At 40.8% G+C, this 18,682-nt stretch overlaps 1 protein-coding gene across 2 annotated transcripts in view; it reads left to right on the top strand.

The window, feature by feature from the left end:
• The window catches only part of LOC120518198 (granulocyte colony-stimulating factor receptor-like), an 87,785-nt gene that overhangs the window by 61,531 nt on the left and 7,572 nt on the right, over positions 1–18,682 (top strand). For both annotated transcript variants that reach the window (XM_039740853.1, XM_039740852.1), the window contains 7 exons: positions 329–473; positions 687–760; positions 9,524–9,740; positions 14,699–14,887; positions 15,010–15,111; positions 17,596–17,742; positions 18,377–18,517. In XM_039740853.1, coding sequence (XP_039596787.1) covers positions 329–473; positions 687–760; positions 9,524–9,740; positions 14,699–14,887; positions 15,010–15,111; positions 17,596–17,742; positions 18,377–18,517 — 1,015 coding nt within the window. The remainder of the gene's footprint in view (positions 1–328; positions 474–686; positions 761–9,523; positions 9,741–14,698; positions 14,888–15,009; positions 15,112–17,595; positions 17,743–18,376; positions 18,518–18,682) is intronic.

An 18,682-nucleotide genomic window follows, 5' to 3' on the forward strand; every position in this document is an offset into this window, starting at 1 on the left:
TCACTAGCCATCATTGGCACAGGATATCCAGACCATGTGCCTGTATAAAAATATTGACTACACCAGGTAATACCTTTATGAAAAAATGCAGTTAAACATTTTTTTTTGAGTGGCAGGAATAAGTTTCCATACAAAAACACAGGCAAATTGTTAGAAAAAAATTAACCGATTCTTCTCAGTAACTGATATTCTCCATATTACTCTTTACTCTCATTTCTAATCAGACTGTCAAAGCAAGAGTTGACAATAGTCATTTCAAATAATCATTCTAAACAAACAAAAATGCAAGAAAGATATCAGATGGTTTATATGCTATTATCTGCTTCAGGTTAAGAGTGTCATTGTGCATGTGGCTGTTAAGCTGTGCGGACTTGCACCCAGTACCACATATCGACTGCAGATGCGTCTCAAATCATCCTCTGAATATTGGAGCGAATGGAGCAATGAAAAAACTGGAAACACCTTGATAAGGCGTAAGATTATTTCTTATAAATTATATATATATATGTAAAATACTGCAAAAGTGTACTATTTTGAAAATCACAACTCATATTACTTTTTAGTATTAAAGAGATACTTATAAAGACTTTAAAGTTAAAGAGGTCAGATGGTACATTTAATACAGTATGACTGATCAGAAGTGTGTAGTGGACTTTTATGATCTGCTTTCTATTCTTTTGTTCTAGCTCCCACTGGAAAGCTCAATTACTGGTTCAAGGAGGAAAATGAAAGAAATGGTCAAATACAGCTATTCTGGAAGGTAAAAAAAATACATGCTGTAATATGCAATGTGGCTTATTTTCTTTTGGTCAGATAATGAACGTGTTATATATATATATATATATCTCATTGTAGATCTCTATGTAGAACTCCTACGAAGGCCATTTGAAATATTTGTTTGTACCGGGACTCACCAGAAGGGATGCTGCCACCTAGTGTATAGGGAAGTAATCTGCCCATTAGCAGGCAGTCTTGGACTGTCCCATATTTCTGCCCTCCGACCAGGAGAGGGACTGCCAACCACCCCAGCTGGGTTACTTCCCCATCTAACATGTCCATCCACAGCTGCTGAACAGCAGCTCAGTGGCACTTGCTGCCAAAGCGTCCCTCCATGTCCACCTCCTAAGACATAGAGGGAATACTGTCACTTCCTGACTATCTGCTATATTGGCTTCCTGGCCAGGTAAAGCCCATCTCGGCCATGACATCATTTGGTTTATCACATATGTACAGTATATATATATATATATATATATATATATATATATATATATATATATATATATATATATATATATATATATTGTGGACGCTGGCCCGGACACACACAGACGGACATCATATTTCACCCAACACACATTTATTTACAATATTTACAAGTTAATATAGTCACATGCACTCCCCAGTGCCTCCAGCACCGATCCCCCAATGTCCAGGCCACACAGTCTCTGTGCCTCTCTCTCCTGGCCGCCTGTAGTCCTCCCTCCAGCTCCTTCCTCTTCCACCCGACTTCTGCCAACGACTGAAGGGAGGCGGCCCCTTAAATGGGAACCCGGATGGGCTCCAGCTGCTTCCCGGCATATCTCCGAAGCCACGCCCCAGTGTGGCGGAAGTGCCGGCTGCGCACCCGTAAGCCATCCGGGTGTCCCCCGTCATCTTTCCCCCAGCACTTCCTGGTGTGGCAGAAGTGCTGGGCTCCCGGGATATTCAGGCACTGGGGCGCCGCCTGGCGGTGGCCACAGGTCCCTAAAGGGCTGGGCTTCCAAGCCCTTCACCCGAGGCCCCCAACATAACCAGGGCGGACGCCCCCTCGTGGTCTGGAGGAGGCACAAGCCCTCCTCCGGTCCTCCTGGGCGTCCCGGCCCGGCTCCAGCCCTGGCCGGGTTCCACAGTGCCCCACCGCTAGCGAAGACATGTGGGTCCGAGCGACACTCCCCGAAAGGGCAGCACATCCCCAGAGAGGGTCCTACTATGTTCCCTAGGTCCAACACGGCACCCTGGGACATCTCGTTTCGGCACCCCCTCCAACGCCAACACACCCCTCTGGTCTGCGGCGCTCTCACCCCCTCCGTCTCCGCCAGGAGGGCAGGTTCCACATGGCGTCGGTCCCTGCGCTCGTCGGGGCTTCGGTCCTGTGGAAAGAGAAAAGGGAGGGCCAGAAGCACTGCCAGGACACTTGCACAGAGCGTCCCACCGATCTCCGTACCGGCAGCGCTCTTCCCCCCCACGACAACCCATGACTTGCCTGTTTGGCTCCTCCACCGCAGGTTCCATGCCCGTCCTCTCGTTGTCAGCGGGACCGCACTCACAGGCGGCTCGCCCAGCCACCCAGGGGATTCCCTCTGCCTCCGCAGAGGACGGCTTTCCTCTGGACGCTCGCACGCAGCAAGACGTCCCCTCCTATCGGAGGAACCGGCATTCACCCCTCGGTTCCTCCTTCTCCTCTTGGACGCCTTGACGGTCTGGGTCTGAGCATGGCAATAGCTCAAATCCAGCCCCGTCTGCATCCCTGCAGAGCGACGGGAGACTGCCGCTGGCTTGGAGTGCAGGGCGCTAGGACCCAGGGCACTCATCAGCCCCTGTCCTGCCAGCGCCTGCGTACTCGCTCTCCTCGCTCCGTCGGCCGTCTGCACCGCCGCGTCCGCTGTTGGGGATTTGCCTACTCGAAGCCGGTCTTCCTTTACACAGTCACGGCCGTGTTCGGCGAAACCCCCCTCATGCTTTACGGGGACGGCAAGACTTACCTTCCCCGCGGTACTCCGTCGGCCAAAGGCTCCAGCGTTGCGCCGATCCTCCGTCCTACTCGGCGTCTCTTCCAACGCGACCGCCTTCCCCCTCAGCTGCTCCAACTGGACGACGATAGTACCCAACAGCTGCAACAAAGGCGACTTGGCAGGCCGAAGGAATCCCTCCGGCTCGCGCCGTGCCGCTGGCGAAAACAGAGAGACAGACGCCGGTGGGCTTACCTGTCGAACAGCGCCACTCGTCGCCTGCCTCCTGTGGGCCACTCCCTCTGGCCCAATCAGGTCTCTCCTCGGCATGAGACTGGTATTCCTTGGTCCCGCCTCTGTACCATCATTGGCGGGCACACAAGACACACCAGCCAATCCCGTGCCTGTCAGCGGGCAGGACATCCGGCCCGCGGCCATTTTGGCTCTTTCCTCCCCAGTGCGGCGGCATGCTGGCTCTTCAGGTTGCAGCGTCTCCCTCTCAGCAGCTCTCCCAGCTGCTCCGAGCTGAGCTCCACAGCGAACGCGGTCTTACGGAAGCAACTTCGTCACACTGCCACCAAATACTCACAGAAAAATCCACAAGTTAATACACACGCTGTCTCCAGAGTTTCTCCACACTCAATGTATTCCTCACATCCACGTTACACCCTCTGATCTCCCGTTTCAATTCAAATGCCTCCAATTTCCAGTAAGTCTCTACTTTGCGATGACAAGTAATAAGTCTCAGGGACAGACCCTACAAGAGGTTGCCATTGATTTGAGACAAGATTGCTTTTCTCCTGGACAACTATACGTTGCATTCTCAAGAGTGAGCTCGCGCAGCTTCGTCATATTACGATGGAGTGCTGAACTGACAATGTGCTATATAAAGAGAATTATAACAATCGTAATAAACGAACAAAAAAACATCGGAGAACCCGTGGATTAAATAAAAAGGCAGCTTCCTTGGCGAAACAAGGAAAAAAGATGGCCTTATAAGTCGTTCGTTTATAAAACATCAGAGAAGTTGTGTAAAGGCTGCTTCACAAAAAACCAGCGGAGCGCCTTATATGAGCAGGCAGTCAGTTAAAGAAGGGAATCAATAAATAACTATAATCGTAATAAATGAACAAAAAATAGCATACAAGCCGCGGATTAAATAAAGGAAATGGGTACCTGAACAGTAAAGTAAGTCTCAAATAGCTACACAATAACTATAACAATCGTAATAAACGAACAATAAAACAGTACAGAACCGTGAAGCAAGGAGAAACAACAGCCTTATATGGCATTCGTTTATAAAGCAGCAGAGAAGCTGTGTGAAGGCAGCTACACAAAAAAACAGCAGAGTGCCACACTCTGAATGTATTCCTCACATCACCTTTATACCCTCTGATCACCCATTTCAATTCAAATGCCTCAAATTTCCAGTAAGGCTCTGCTTCGCGATGACAATTAATAAGACTTAGGGATGGACCCTACAAAAGGTTGCCATTGATTTGAGGCAAGATTGCTTTTCTACTGGACAAAACTATACGTTGCATTCTCAAGAGTGAGCTTGCGCAGCTTCGTCATATTACAACCGGAGTGCTGAACTGACAACATGGTATACAAAGAAATCCTTAACAGATAGTTATTGGTATATTTTCCCTCAGTTTAAAAAGGTTTTCTTTTCTTCTTAATAAAAATTTAAAAGCAGTACTTCATCGCTGCGAAGCGCGGGGATTTTGCTATATACAGTATATATATGTAGATATGTATGTATATATATATATGTATATATATATGTATGTATATATATATGTAGATATGTATATGTATGTATATATATATACAGTAAATATATATGTGTCTGTGTGTATATATACAGTATATATACAGTATATATATATATATATATATATATATATATATATATATATATATATATACTAGCAAAATACCCATGCAGCGGAGAAGTAGTGTGTTAAAGAAGTTATGAAAAAGAAAAGGAAACATTTTAAAAATAACATAACATAATTGTCAATGTAATTGTTTTGTCACTGTTATGAGTGTTGCTGTCATATATATATATATATATATATATATATATATATATATATATATATATATATATATATATATATATATATATATATATATATATATATATATATATATATATATATATATCAACATATATATACGTAATGAGACTGGCAACACTGCAAGCGATCTGGCAACGCTGCGCTGTTGTCCTTGATAGAGCATGTGTATCAGTACCCTCTCATAGCTCAGTGCGAGTTTCAACTCCTTCCGTTAACTACGTGATTTTTGTGACTGCTATTAGCGAAGTTGTGTTTTTGGTTGTGCATCACGCAAAATGGAACAGCGGAATTTGGAGCAACGTTGTGCCATTAAACGGCAAGTGTGGCGTTTGAAAACTTAAAACAGGCCTATGGAGAACATTCTTTATCCCGAGCTCAAGTTTTTCGCTGGCAAAAATTATTTTTGGAAGGCAGAAAACACGTTGAAGATGAACACCGTTCAGGGAGGACTTCAACTTTGAAAACCAATGAAAACATCGAACGTGTGAACACTCTTGTGAGATCAGAACATCGTTTAACATTAAGAATGTTGAGTGAACAATTAAATTTGAACAGATTTACCGTTCATCAAATTTTGACTGAATATTTGCACATGTGAAAGGTCTGTACCAAAATGGTGCCGAAAAACTGCCCTCTCCATAACAGAATTTTTTACCTCAAAAGGCATTCCTGTGGTTCCCCAGCCCCCTTATTCACCTGACCTCAGTCCGTGTGACTTTTTCCTTTTTCCTAAACTGAAAAATGTCCTCAAAGGACGTCATTTCGGGACTTTAGAAAACATCCAAAAGAGTGTAACGGACATGCTGAAGACCATACTGGTTGAAGACTTCCAGCGCTGCTACCAACAGTGGGAACAACGTCTCCATCGGTGTGTAGCTGCCCAAGGGAACTACTTTGAAGGGGATAACATTGATGTTTGAAAAAAATAAAAACTTTGGTAAATAAAAAATCAGTCTCATTACTTTTCTGCCACACCTCGTATATGAAGTATATGTATGTGTGTGCATGTATGTGTGTGTATATATATATATATATATATATGCATAATGTATATGTATATAGTGATCACAAAGGGTACCAGTGAGTCCTAACCCCAAGACATAGTAAAGCACCAGATGTTTTTAGAATAAAATACACGGTATTTATTTGCTCTTCAAATATCACCCACAATTATACAAAACAAAACAAATTCTTCCTCCTTACTACCTCCTGAGTTTTGTCGGCTGCATCCCGACTCTGACAATGATATGAAACATCAAGCTCTCTTTAATGCTGGACCTGGGAGTGCTTCCAGTGTCAAATCATATCCTTTGGCAAACACTTCTGGGCCTCCTCCGATAGTGCCCTCTATTGGTACATTGGGACCTTGACAGCACTGCATTTCTGTAATCCATAGCCCAAGTACACCTACAAGTGTCCTGACTGGGTCCCTATATGAGGACCACTGCCATCTTGCATATGGAGAATAGAACAGCTCCCGATTCTCAACTTCTGCTAGTCCATCTGCTAAATGATACCAGTTCCCAAATGCTTATTGAGTGTTATTAAAAGGAAAGGTGATATAACACAGTGGTAAACATGCCCCTGTCCCAGCTTTTGAACACTAGATATCTTGTCTTCGTAGTGTATTCAATTGAATATATGTTGAAAAGGATTTGCAAATCATTGTATTCTGTTTTTATTTACGTTTTACACAACATCCCAACTTCATTTCAAAAATAATCTTTATAACATGTAGTGTGAGTGTCATCGAGCTGAAGTCCATTATAGTATATGGAGAAAAATAGGTTCCAGTTATGACCATTACGCGTAGAATTTCAAAATGAAACCTGCCCAACTTTTGTAAGTAAGTTGTAAGGAATGAGCCTGCCAAATTTCAGCCTTCTACCTACACGGGAAGTTGGAGAATTAGTGATGAGTCAGTCAATCAGTCAGTCAGTCAGTGAGGGCTTTGCCTTTTATTAGTATAGATAAAAAAATTCAGAAATCACATGTACATAGGTATTCACAGCCTTTGCCATGAAGCTCAAAATTGAGCTCAGGTGCAGCCTGTTTCCCCCTGATCATCCTTGAGATGTTTCTGAAGCTTAACTGGAGTCCACCCATGGTAAATTCAGTTGATTAGACATGATTTGGAAAGGCACACACCTGTCTATATAAGGTCCCACAGTTGACAGTTCATGTCAGAGCACAAACCAAGCATGAAGTCATAGGAATTGTCTGTAGACCTCCAAGACAGGATTGTCTCGCGGTACAAATCTGGGGAAGGTTACAGAAAAATTTCTTCTGCTTTGAAGGTCCCAATTAGCACAGTGGCCTTCATCATCCATGAGTGGAAGAAGTTCGAAACCACCAGGACTTTTCCTAGAGCTGGCTGGCCATCTAAACTGAGCGATCGGGGGAGAAGGGCCTTAGTCAGGGAGGTGACCAAGAACCCGATGATCACTCTATCAGAGCTCCAGAGGTCTTCTGTGGAGAAAGGAGAACCTTCCAGAAGGACAACCATCTCTGCAGCAATCCACCAATCAGGCCTGTATGGTAGAGTGGCCAAACGGAAGCCACTCCTTAGTAAAAGGCACATGGCAGCCCGCCTGGAGTTTGCCAAAAGGCACATGAAGGACTCTCAGACCATGAGAAACAAAATTCTCTGGTCTGATGAGTCAAAGATTGAACTCTCTGGTTTGAATGCCAGGCGTCACGTTTGAAGTAAACCAGGCACCGCTCATCACCAGGCCAATACCATCCCTACAGTGAAGCATGGTGGTGGCAGCATCATGCTGTGGGGATGTTTTTCAGCGGCAGGAACTGGGAGACTAGTCAGGATAAAAGGAAAGATGACTGCAGCCATGTACAGAGACATCCTGGATGAAAACCTGCTCCAGAGCGCTCTTCACCTCAGACTGGGGCGATGGTTCATCTTTCAGCAGGACAACGACCCCAAGCACACAGCCAAGATATCAAAGGAATGGCTTCAGGACAACTCTGTGAATGTCCTTGAGTGGCCCAGCCAGAGCCCAGACTTGAATCCGACTGAACATCTCTGGAGAGATCTTAAAATGGCTGTGCACCGACGCTTCCCAACCAACCTGATGGAGCTTGAGAGGTGCTGCAAAGAGGAATGGGCGAAACTGGCCAAGGATAGGTGTGCCAAGCTTGTGGCATCATATTCAAAAAGACTTGAGGCTGTAATTGCTGCCAAAGGTGCATCGACAAAGTGTTGAGTAAAGGCTGTGAATACTTATGTACATGTGATTTCTCAGTTTTTTTTTTTTAATAAAAAAAGTAAACTTTTTTCACGTTGTCATTATGGGGTGTTGTGTGTAGAATTCTGAGGAAAAAAAATGAATTTAATCCATTTTGGAATAAGGCTGTAACATAACAAAATGTGGAAAAAGTGATGCGCTGTGAATACTTTCCAGATGCACTGTATATATATATATATATATATATACACAATATATATACTGTGAAACCTGGCCCCGGCACAGACAGACGGACATCATATTGTCACCACACACCATTTATTATGTACAATATTTACAAAGTTTGTGCTCACGTGCACCCCCAGTGCCTTCTCGCACCGATCTCCCCAAGTCCAGGCCCACAGTCTTTTGTGCCTTCCTGGCCGCCTCCGTCCCTCTCTCCAGTTCCGTCTGCTTCCTACCGACTTCCACCAATAACTGGAGGGAGGCGCCTAAATAATGCCCGGATGAGCCCCAGGTGCTTCCGCCATCCTTGGCACGCCCCAGCGTGGCGGAAGTGTCGGCTGCCTTCCTGGCAGCTCTCCGGGCGCCACACAATGTCTTCCCCCCGGCACTTCCTGGTGTGGCGGAAGTGTCGGGTTCCCGGGATAATCAGGCACCGGGGCGCCGCCTGGCGGTGGCCACGGGTCCCTACAGGGCTGGGCTTCAAAGCCCTGTACCTGAGGCCCCGTGCCTAACCAGGACGGACGCCCCCACTCCGTCTGGAGGAGGCACTCGCCCTCCTCCGGTCCTCCAAGCCCCGGCCGGGCTCCAGCCCCAACCGGCAACCGCGGGATAAACCGGCATCGGCGCCGCCTGGCGGTGACCACGGGCCCCTACAGGAAGGGCTTCCATGCCCTCAACCCGTGGCCCCAACAGAACCAGGACGGACGCCTGCGGTCTGGAGGAGGCACAAGCCCTCCTCACGTCCTCCTGGGCGTCCCGGCCGGGCTCCAGCCCCGGCCGGGGGCCACAATACATACACTCTATAGCCTGGCAATCAGTAGTGCTACAGATTTGTTTGTCTCAGCCACTGGTATACTGTATGTAAGCTCAAATTCTTTTTGCAAAAATATCATATAATTTTGGAAGCAAAAATGTTGTTTTGCAAACCAGGTGACTTCAGGTGGCAGATTAAAATAGTCCTTGGGTGTAACTATTTAACTTTACACACCACGACAAAACACTGCTTTACATCTCCGGACCTCAAGTTTGATTGTCAGATGGACCGCTATCTATGTGGACCTCCCTGTTATTCTTCCAAGATTTGGTCCAAAATGAGTGAATGTGTGTTACATCCCATTTAACAGTCCTTCTCTTCACTGCTGCCAGTTTGGGGTCCAGAACTTCACAACTGTGTAACAGAATAAGTGGGTTAAGTAGACAGGTAGATTATATTTTCACTTATTATAATTTGTGTTTAATCTGTTGATTGAGATTACATGCAAAACATTTCTGCATTTTTCTTTCTTTTATTTGATAGCCTCCTCCAGGAATTGAAGCAGAAAACAAGCACTTCTCCTACAGAGTATACTTTAAACCTTCAAGAGGAAGTGAGCAATCAGAGACCATTATCTGCAACACATCTTATCTGAATTGCTCTTTTGACCGAAAAAATAAGCCTAATAAAGTGTATATCATAGCCTCCAATTCAGCAGGGAGCACAGCTGCCACCGAAGTCAACCTTGATAAAAGAAGAGGTATGGGTTTTGATTTTACCATCTCCAGCTTCCCCTTCATTCCAGTGTTTTAAATTCTATTTGCATGGGTGTTGCCTTTTTTCCCTATGCTTTGCATAAAGACATTATTCTACTAGGCTCTCAATACTTTTTTGTATATTTCCTTATCTCTTCAAACAAACAAAGAAACCATCAACAGAAAAGTGGTAAATACAAAAATAAATGCAGCAAATGCAAGATGGTCTCTAAAACCAATAGAGAAAACAAGTGTTTTTTTTTTGCTAAACTGACACAAGCATTAAAACGAAGTAAGACACCATCTTGTTATCAACATGGTAAAATCAACATAGCAGCTAGAATGTACTAACCCTGTTTTCGATTTTGAATAAAACCATTTTGAATTCAGACCTGAATAAATAATGTCCAATGTCTCCTGCCATATTACCAGCTGTTCAGTTTAAGTTGATCTTTACTCTTAATTTTATATCCATGAAAAGCTGTCTTCTAGTGATTATACTCTAAATATCAGCTAGCTCTCTGGGCACAGGCCCAGCAGGAAACAACTCCAATGAGATGAGTGAATTATTATACACAGGTGTTTCAGTTTTACAAAATTCAATGAAGAGATAAATCAAGGGAGAAAAGTAAGTAATAAAAATGGCCATTGTTATTGGCTTACCTACAATGTACAGGCTTCTTTATCATTGTCTGCTGTATTTGCATGGCTTCCAGAAATTTCCTTGGACAAAAATCCCACAAGAGCACTCAACCTCTCACCTCTCATCTGGATCTCTCTTTGTCTCTTGGCACTTAATGTTTATTGTAACTCACTTTCAGAAACACTCACAAGTGGCAACCTTTAAATCCCATGCCAGCGCTGAATCTGGGGACAGCCATCAGCCTAGAGGCCCTAATGTCCTTGCATCCCTTAAAGAGCCAAGGGAGCTACCTATTATTAGGGTAGCAGTTATACATATCTCATTGTGTTATGAAATAGACAGAAAGTAAAACACTTACAGCACAACATGTTACAAAGACATTTTTCGATAGCTCATATTCACACAAAAAAACAATACTGGGAAAAAATGAAGAAAGGCCAGTGAAAACCAAAAATAAAGTAAAAGTCAAAATAATAGGAGCCCAATTTTAATCTCAAACCCTTTGTGTGCAGACAGATTGCCATTTAAATCAGTGGTCTCAAACTCCAGTCCTGGAAGGCCGCAGTGGCTGCAGGTTTTCATTCTAATCCTATTCTTAATTGGTGATCAGTTTTTGCTGCCAATTAACTCCTTTTTGTTTTATTTTAATTGACTTGTTTTTTAAGACTTGTTCCCCTGATCATTCCTCTGATTGTTCCTCTGAATTCCTTCATTTCTTTCTTTAAATGGCACCCAAACAGAAATGAAATGTGACATGAGTGAGTCAACAGAAGACCAACTAAATCAGGGCTTTCAACTCCAACCAGTTGCTTAATTAGGTGCTGATTCTTGTTGTTAATTAAATCTGTTCTTTAAATCCATGGCTTGTTGCTGCACTCGTTGTGTAATACCATACATTTCCAAAACTGTTGATTTTTCTCTTTTCTAAGAGCACTGTTAAAACTTTCTGGCGACCTGAGCAGATCAACATTCTTGAGACCTTCATCTTTCTTTAGTTTCAGATATTGTATGATGGGTACAGTTTGCTGGTCATGTTTGGCCCATTTGTTATCTTATTATTGTTTGGCTGCTAATTAAGGAAAAAGAAACAGTTAAGGGGTCTGAGTCTTCAAGAGCAAGTCAATTAAAATTAATTCAAAAGAAGTTAATTAGAAGCAAAACAGATCATTAATTAAGACAAGGGTCAGAATGAAAACCTGCAGCCACTGTGGCCCTCCAGGACCGGAGTTTCTGAAGGTCTACAGAAAGGATTTTCTGCTGGAGAGATGTGACAGTGATGGAAGAAAGTCCAACAGGAGATAAACATAAGCAGAAAAAGGTATGTTTATAGTCAGCATTGAGCAAAGAGATGAGACCAGAATTGAGAAATGGAAGAGCAGCTCCAGCACATGTCAAAAAGTGTGATAAGGCCTTTAGAGGTGCAGATCTTACAGAAAACATTAGAAGAAAGGCCCATAGCAAAGCCTTTGTGGGGATGATACATAATTGATGCACAAGATACAGTTAAATTAGCAATATTGAATTTAAACAATTGGGTTCTAAGGAGGCTTTGTTTAGTGCAGCATAAAAATAGAAGACTGGATTTTTATAATGTGAGAGGGAAAACGACAAATCTATGGCAGAATGAAGGGGAGCAGATAAGAGAAAGTAACTCCACAAGTCCTGGGAAACAATTTAAACTGAAGATTGAAAAAGAAGAAGGAAGAGGAGGAGGAGGGAAACTAGAATCTAAAACTGGAATGTCTGGTATATATCTCATATTTGATCTCACTGTTGCTGCCTTTTGCTAAAGAATTGTTGCAGTGGTCTCCAGCTTTTTCGCCATGAGGTTACTTACTGATTCGGCTTAGAGTCCTTTCAAGAATTCTTTGGCTTTACATACTGACTGTAAACAACATGTAGGTTTCATTGCCATTGCCATCTCATTCCTGCCAGGCAACTCCCTGAAAGTATATAGCAATTAGGGGATATACAAATATTTTATGCAAATTATTTGGTCAATCCTTTTGATCAAAGATGTTAATGAATTAGATACTTAGTTGAAAGGATCCCTAAATGTATCTGTTCTAATTAAATGATTCAAATGTAATACCATTTGCTTTATTAACCCACAATTTGTACATTTTAATGAACCCTTGAAGTAAATAAACTTATATAACAGGGAAAACATGTTAATGAAAATACCAAAGTATTAATAACAGATCACCATATTAGTACAAAGGTTTATAATTAAATGGCTTCTTCTAGAATGCATCTGGACAAAACCTGCTACTTATTTGTGTGTCAATAAACACGTCATAGATGTATCGTTTATCATATCAGCTTTTATACATTAATATATCATGCAAACAGGACCACTATACCTAATATGTTTTTTTTATTTCCTATTGGTACCAATTGCTGACATCTATATCAAAGCTGCCAATTTATAGCTTAAATTAAACTTTTAGCAAAGAGGTGTCAAAGTAATCATGGTATCCAGATTATATGACCTATATTAATATTATATACTGTGGGTAATTGTTTCACAGGCATCCACAAAAACACCAAATTGAATTCTGAATTTACAAATCGAAAAACCAAAGAAAATATAACACAACAACAAATACTATTAGTAAAAATAGGTAATAATGATAATGATAACAAGCTACAGAAATAGTAGTAAAAGTGATTACGTACAAGAACAATGTGTCCACTACCGGCAGCCCCATATAAAGTAATGTGAAGCATGTAACCAAGTTAAATGCTATTGTTTTTCAGGATTGCTTGACCCAAATTGGCATGCTTGGTTGTTCCACATTCAATAGAAACACCATCTGTTGCAAATTACACAAAAGCATTTGTTTATTTTGTGAAGCAAACATAAAAAAATTAGGAAATTTTAATTGCCGCCTTTAGTCATATACAGTGGATTCAGACAAGCATTCACACACCTTCATTTTTTTCATATTTTGCTATATTGAAGCCTTGTGCTAAAATTATTTTGATTAATTTTTTTTCCTTACACCAAGCAACACTCAACACCCCAGAACAGCAAAGCCACAACAGGATTTTAGAAATTTTTGCTAATTTATTAAAAAAAAAAACCTGAAATATCACATTGACAGAAGTATTCAGACTCTTTACTCAGTACTTGGTTGAAGCCCCTTTTGTAGCCTGGACTCTTCTTGGGTATGATGAAACAAGCTTTGTACCCCTTGATTTGGGGATTTCCTGCCATTCCCCACTGCAGATCCTCTGAAGCTGTGTAAGGTTGGATGGGAACTGTCAGTCCATGTTCAGGTCTCTCCAGAGATGTTTGATTGAGTCCACGCCTAAACTATGGCTAGGCAACTCAAGGACACTTCCAGAAATGTTCCTTAGTCACTCCTGTGTTTTCTTTGCTTTGTGTCCTGTTGGTAATTGAACTTCAACCCAGTCTATGTTCCAGAATGTCCTGGTGCAGGTTTTCATTGTACTTCATCTTTCTCTTAAGCCTGTTTAGTCTCCCAGTCCCTTCTGCTGAAAAACAACCCCAGAGCATGATGCTGTCACCACCATACTTCACTGTTGGAATGGTGATGACCAGGGTCTTGTTTCCTCTAGACATGATGCCAGTCTTGACTTCAGACCACAGAATCTTTCTCACAGTCTGAGAGACCTTTAGGTGCCTTTTAGCAAACCCCAAGTGGGCTTCAATGTACCTTTTACTGAGGAGATGCATCTCTATGGCCACTCTCTCATAATGCCCATATTGGTGGAGTGTTGCAGTGATGGTTGTCCTTTTGGAAGTTTCTCCCATCTCCATCCAGGTTCTCTGGAGCTCAGCCAGAGTGACCATTGAACTCTTAATTAATTTTAGGAGATGGGCCACACGAAACTCCCTAACATCTAGGTTTACTTTGCTGCCTAGCAGCTACACTACTTGACTCTAAACCGCAAAGTTTGCTGGTTCATTCTCACCCTTTAGTACACTATGACCCTGGATAAGTCACTTAGCATGTGTAAGATTCAACTACAAAAAATAATATACAGTTTAACATAACAGATTCTTGTAATCCAATTTAGAATTGCAGAACAAAAAATGCATAACAATGCAATTTTTTTCCACCTCCTTTCCCTGCAAATGACCACTGACTTCAATGCAGGTTTTATGTGAGTCTTCACAAATATTGCACCTTAGGACCTCTGATGGACTAACATCATGTCTGCCTCCTGCCACAGTTCGTAACCACAATATAGTTGCTTGTCATTTGTCTGGGCTGTTAGCATTATGAGCAATTAACAATGCTTCTTATCATCTTACCATATTTAACATAATTTTGTTTTATCTTATAACAGATCTGGAACCGACAGAAAGCATCAGCATCTCAATCAATGAACAACACGGCCTGAAGGTTAATTGGGCTTCCCCCAAGTCATTTCCTGTAACTGGTTATGTCATTGAATGGTGGATAATGTCTAAAAAATTTCCTGCCACCAACAATTTCAAACTAGTGGGCCCCAATGTCACAGAGCTGGATATAACCGGTATGTTGTTACATTAATGTAAAGCAGCCTAAATGAAACTTCGATATTTGATGGCAGTGAGCTTGCCTTTTAAATTGCTGTTAAAAAACAGTACCTAAAAACTTTCTCATCTTTTCTACTAGGAAATCTGGAACCATTTAAACTTTACCGTGTTGCAGTTTATCCTCAATACATTGAAGGTTATGGATGTCCTCAGTTTGTGGATGCTTACTTCAAACAAAGAGGTAGGTTTAAAACTGACTGAAACACTGGATAGAAACTTCAAATTTTTCATATTGAATTTGCTAACTTGATTGCCTACACTATCATTTACGTCCATGAAATTACCTTTATTTTGTTTCAGATTTATAATAAGAAATGACCATCAGATACCTTTGTATTTTCACATTTTCATTCTTTAAAACATGTTTCCAAATTTCATATGGTCTCTAGCTCCTCTATAATATAAATATGTTAGTTTTAAAAGAAATGAGCTCGTATCTACTGTATTTGAGATTTGCATTTAAAGCAGAACGAAATTCAATGGAAATGTGTACAACGTTTACAGGACTGACATGTGACAGCTCAGGGGACCAGACTTTTTTGTGGTATTTGCATGTTCTCCTTGTGTTTGCATGTTCCTGTCTCAAAGTGGCCTCAAAGATGTGCAGATTAAGTCGCTCAACTCAAAATTTGCACAGTGGGAGTAAGTTGGGCTGTGCCCTACAATGGACTGGTACCAATTTCAGGGGCATTTCTTACATTGCACTTAATAGTGCCAAAAAAGCACTATATGCCATTCAGCCTCTACAATGAAAAGAGCACATTTTGAATTTAGGATGACATGGAGGCATTGCTTCCTCCAAAACGTTAGTGTCCTTGGTTCAAGCTCATGCCTGATCTATGCCTGTATTCAGATTAGAGTTTTCTCTAGGTGGTACATCTCAAAAACACAAGATGATGTTGGTGGGCAAATCTAGATTAACCTTGTATCACTGAATGTGAGTGTGCTTCTGTATGTACCCTATACTGGACTAAGGATTAAGGGCTATTTTGAGCCTAATGTGTCTGAGATAGACCCAAATATCTCAGACAAAAGATGGGTGGAATTATGAATGTAAAAAATATATTTTATTTTAATTTTTTGAGGAGAGGCGAGAAAGAGAGTTAGGTTTCTAACTACTGCATTGGGGAAATAGGTGTTAGTGTCTCATGTAAATTTTCCTCTCAGCTCTTTATTTAATTTTTCCTTTATTTAATAAAATCAGCATGTTATTATCTTTAACAATAATATCCAGGATATGGTTTAAAAAGAGGTGGACTAAGGCATATGTAGTGAGTCAGTAATGTTATCTGAAAATGCAGCTTTGTTTACTATACTGTAGTGCAGTACACAATGGTGCAGTTTGTGTATATATAGTGTTTTCAACATAACTCATGTCCATCTACTTTATTTGTTTAGTTACCTTTATCCAAATGACATAATGAACCAGAAGAACATCTGCTTATTCATTTGATTTCCTAAACTGTAACTCATTAGAACTCTGTTGTAGATAAACTGATATGTCTCTGTTCAAGGTTTTTTGTGGCAGAAACAAGAATGGGGTCTGACCAATTTATGTTACAATATCCCTGACCTGCAGCACTGGTGCAAAGCTAAAGACAAAATGGGAGGCCATCCACCTCGCAGTGGAATTAAGTTCATCTTTATTGTTGAATATTTAAGCCATGCTCTATCATAAACTTCTTCTAAAGAACCATAAAACACGAACTCTTATGAAGTCTGCTTTTTAAAAAATAAATCCAACTAAACAGCATATTATGTCATTGCCCCTTATAGACAGACACCCAATTTTACCCTATTAATGCCTATTTCAGCCTAGTACTTCTGTGACACTGACAAATATGAGCTGCACTAGATTTAGTTATTTGCTTAATATTTCTTTGCTTAATATTTGCTTAATTATGTACTACACTTTTGTCACATGCATTAACTTTTCTGGCACATACACACTGAAAGTGGCCTTTGTATGACTAATTATACTTTCTGTATGCATTCAGCTTAATGCTCCAGTATTTCAAGTCAAGAGTGATCCATATAATTTCTGCAGTGAATCAGAAGAGCACCATCAACACAAAATATTATAGATGGGAAAACCAAACGAAATGTTAACCATATGTTGGAATGGGTTTTTTGCTTTTATACAGTGTGTTTTCCGCTCATAAGAAACAGCATACATACTGCTCACATTATGGATCACATAACCTTTAGCTTGCCTAATTATTTTTTGGTTAGCATGTCCTCAAGTAAGACAGCATCCGTTTTAAAGTAATAGGAGGGAGCCATTGTGATATGCTGCAAGCTAATTTGCACATGCAAGTAAGAATTTCACTGTGTTCTGTACAAATGACCCTATGAACCTACTTATTCTCTTTATAATTTTAAACGCTTCAGTCATGGCACAGCTTAATCTCTGCTTAAATTGAAAAGGTTCAACTCCTTCAACCTCTCAGTGCTGCTACATTATGTTAGATAGATAGATAGATAGATAGATAGATAGATAGATAGATAGATAGATAGATAGATAGATAGATAGATAGATAGATAGATAAGCAAAATATAATAAATCACATATACTGTACACATACTGTGACCTCTAATACAAGAACAGGTGGGATCTGCTGCCTAAATGAAAGGTTAATGTGTTTTTATTTTTTTTCAATTGCAGCCCCGTCGATAGCCCCTGCTTTAAAAGTGGGTGAAATTGGGAAATCTCATGCAGAACTAATCTGGGAAGAAATACCACTTGATGACCGGAATGGTTTTATCCAGACCTATACCATATTCTACCGGGCAGAAAACGGCAAATGGTCACGTGAGTAAAAGCTATTTTGAACAATACAACATATCTGTCATCGAGCATAAGTTAAAGATTAGTGCTTTTGATCATCTGAATTTATCAAATTTCAAAGAACATTTCCATTTGTACATTTAAATAAGTAAGAGTAGCAGGTATATTCTATAGAAGACTAATCAAAAATACTGTATATCCTTATCTGTACCTTTATGTATCAAAGGACCGGTATCCCTTAGATCAGTGTTTCTCAACCTTTAAGTATTTGCGACCCGAGTTTTCATAACAGTTTTAATCACATCCCCCTAATGTTTTTTTGAAAGGAGTCCACTAATAACAATTTGTTCTTTTTTAATTAATGATATATCATAGATGCTTATTTTATTATACCTACTTAACTTTTATCGATATTTATCTAACTCTGTATTTATTTTTCTAGTATCAGAATGTAGTTTAAGTTAATTTGTTTTGGCTTCAATAGATGTATTTTCATATTTTTGATTCTTGTTTTCTTTTTTTCACAACTTCGAGTTTGTTACTTTGCACCCCCCTAGAGGGGCCCGCCCCACAGATTGAGAACCACTGCCTTAGATAAACAAGCCTTTAACAATGATCTCTTAGTTAATAAATGTCCTTATTCCTTTCTAATTTTTAGATGTGAATGTTGATGGTTCCAAAAGGAGTCTGATCCTTAAGAATCTGAACAGTTCCTCAGTATACCAGGTTTTCATAATGGCAAGCACAGTTGAAGGAAGCATTAATGGGACCATAAAATCAATAAACACAAATATTCTTGGTAAGTGATTGTCCTGAATCAAGTCAAGCAAGCAACATCTTCTATCTCACTTAGATGTGGTTAATTAAGAAAAGGACCACATTTACAATATTAATCATTCTAAACAATTACTTATGAAATTTCAATTAATTAAATGGATTATTTAATAGTTTTATTTATTAACAA

Source organism: Polypterus senegalus, chromosome 17, assembly GCF_016835505.1.
Source record: "Polypterus senegalus isolate Bchr_013 chromosome 17, ASM1683550v1, whole genome shotgun sequence".
Lineage (NCBI taxonomy): Eukaryota > Metazoa > Chordata > Cladistia > Polypteriformes > Polypteridae > Polypterus > Polypterus senegalus.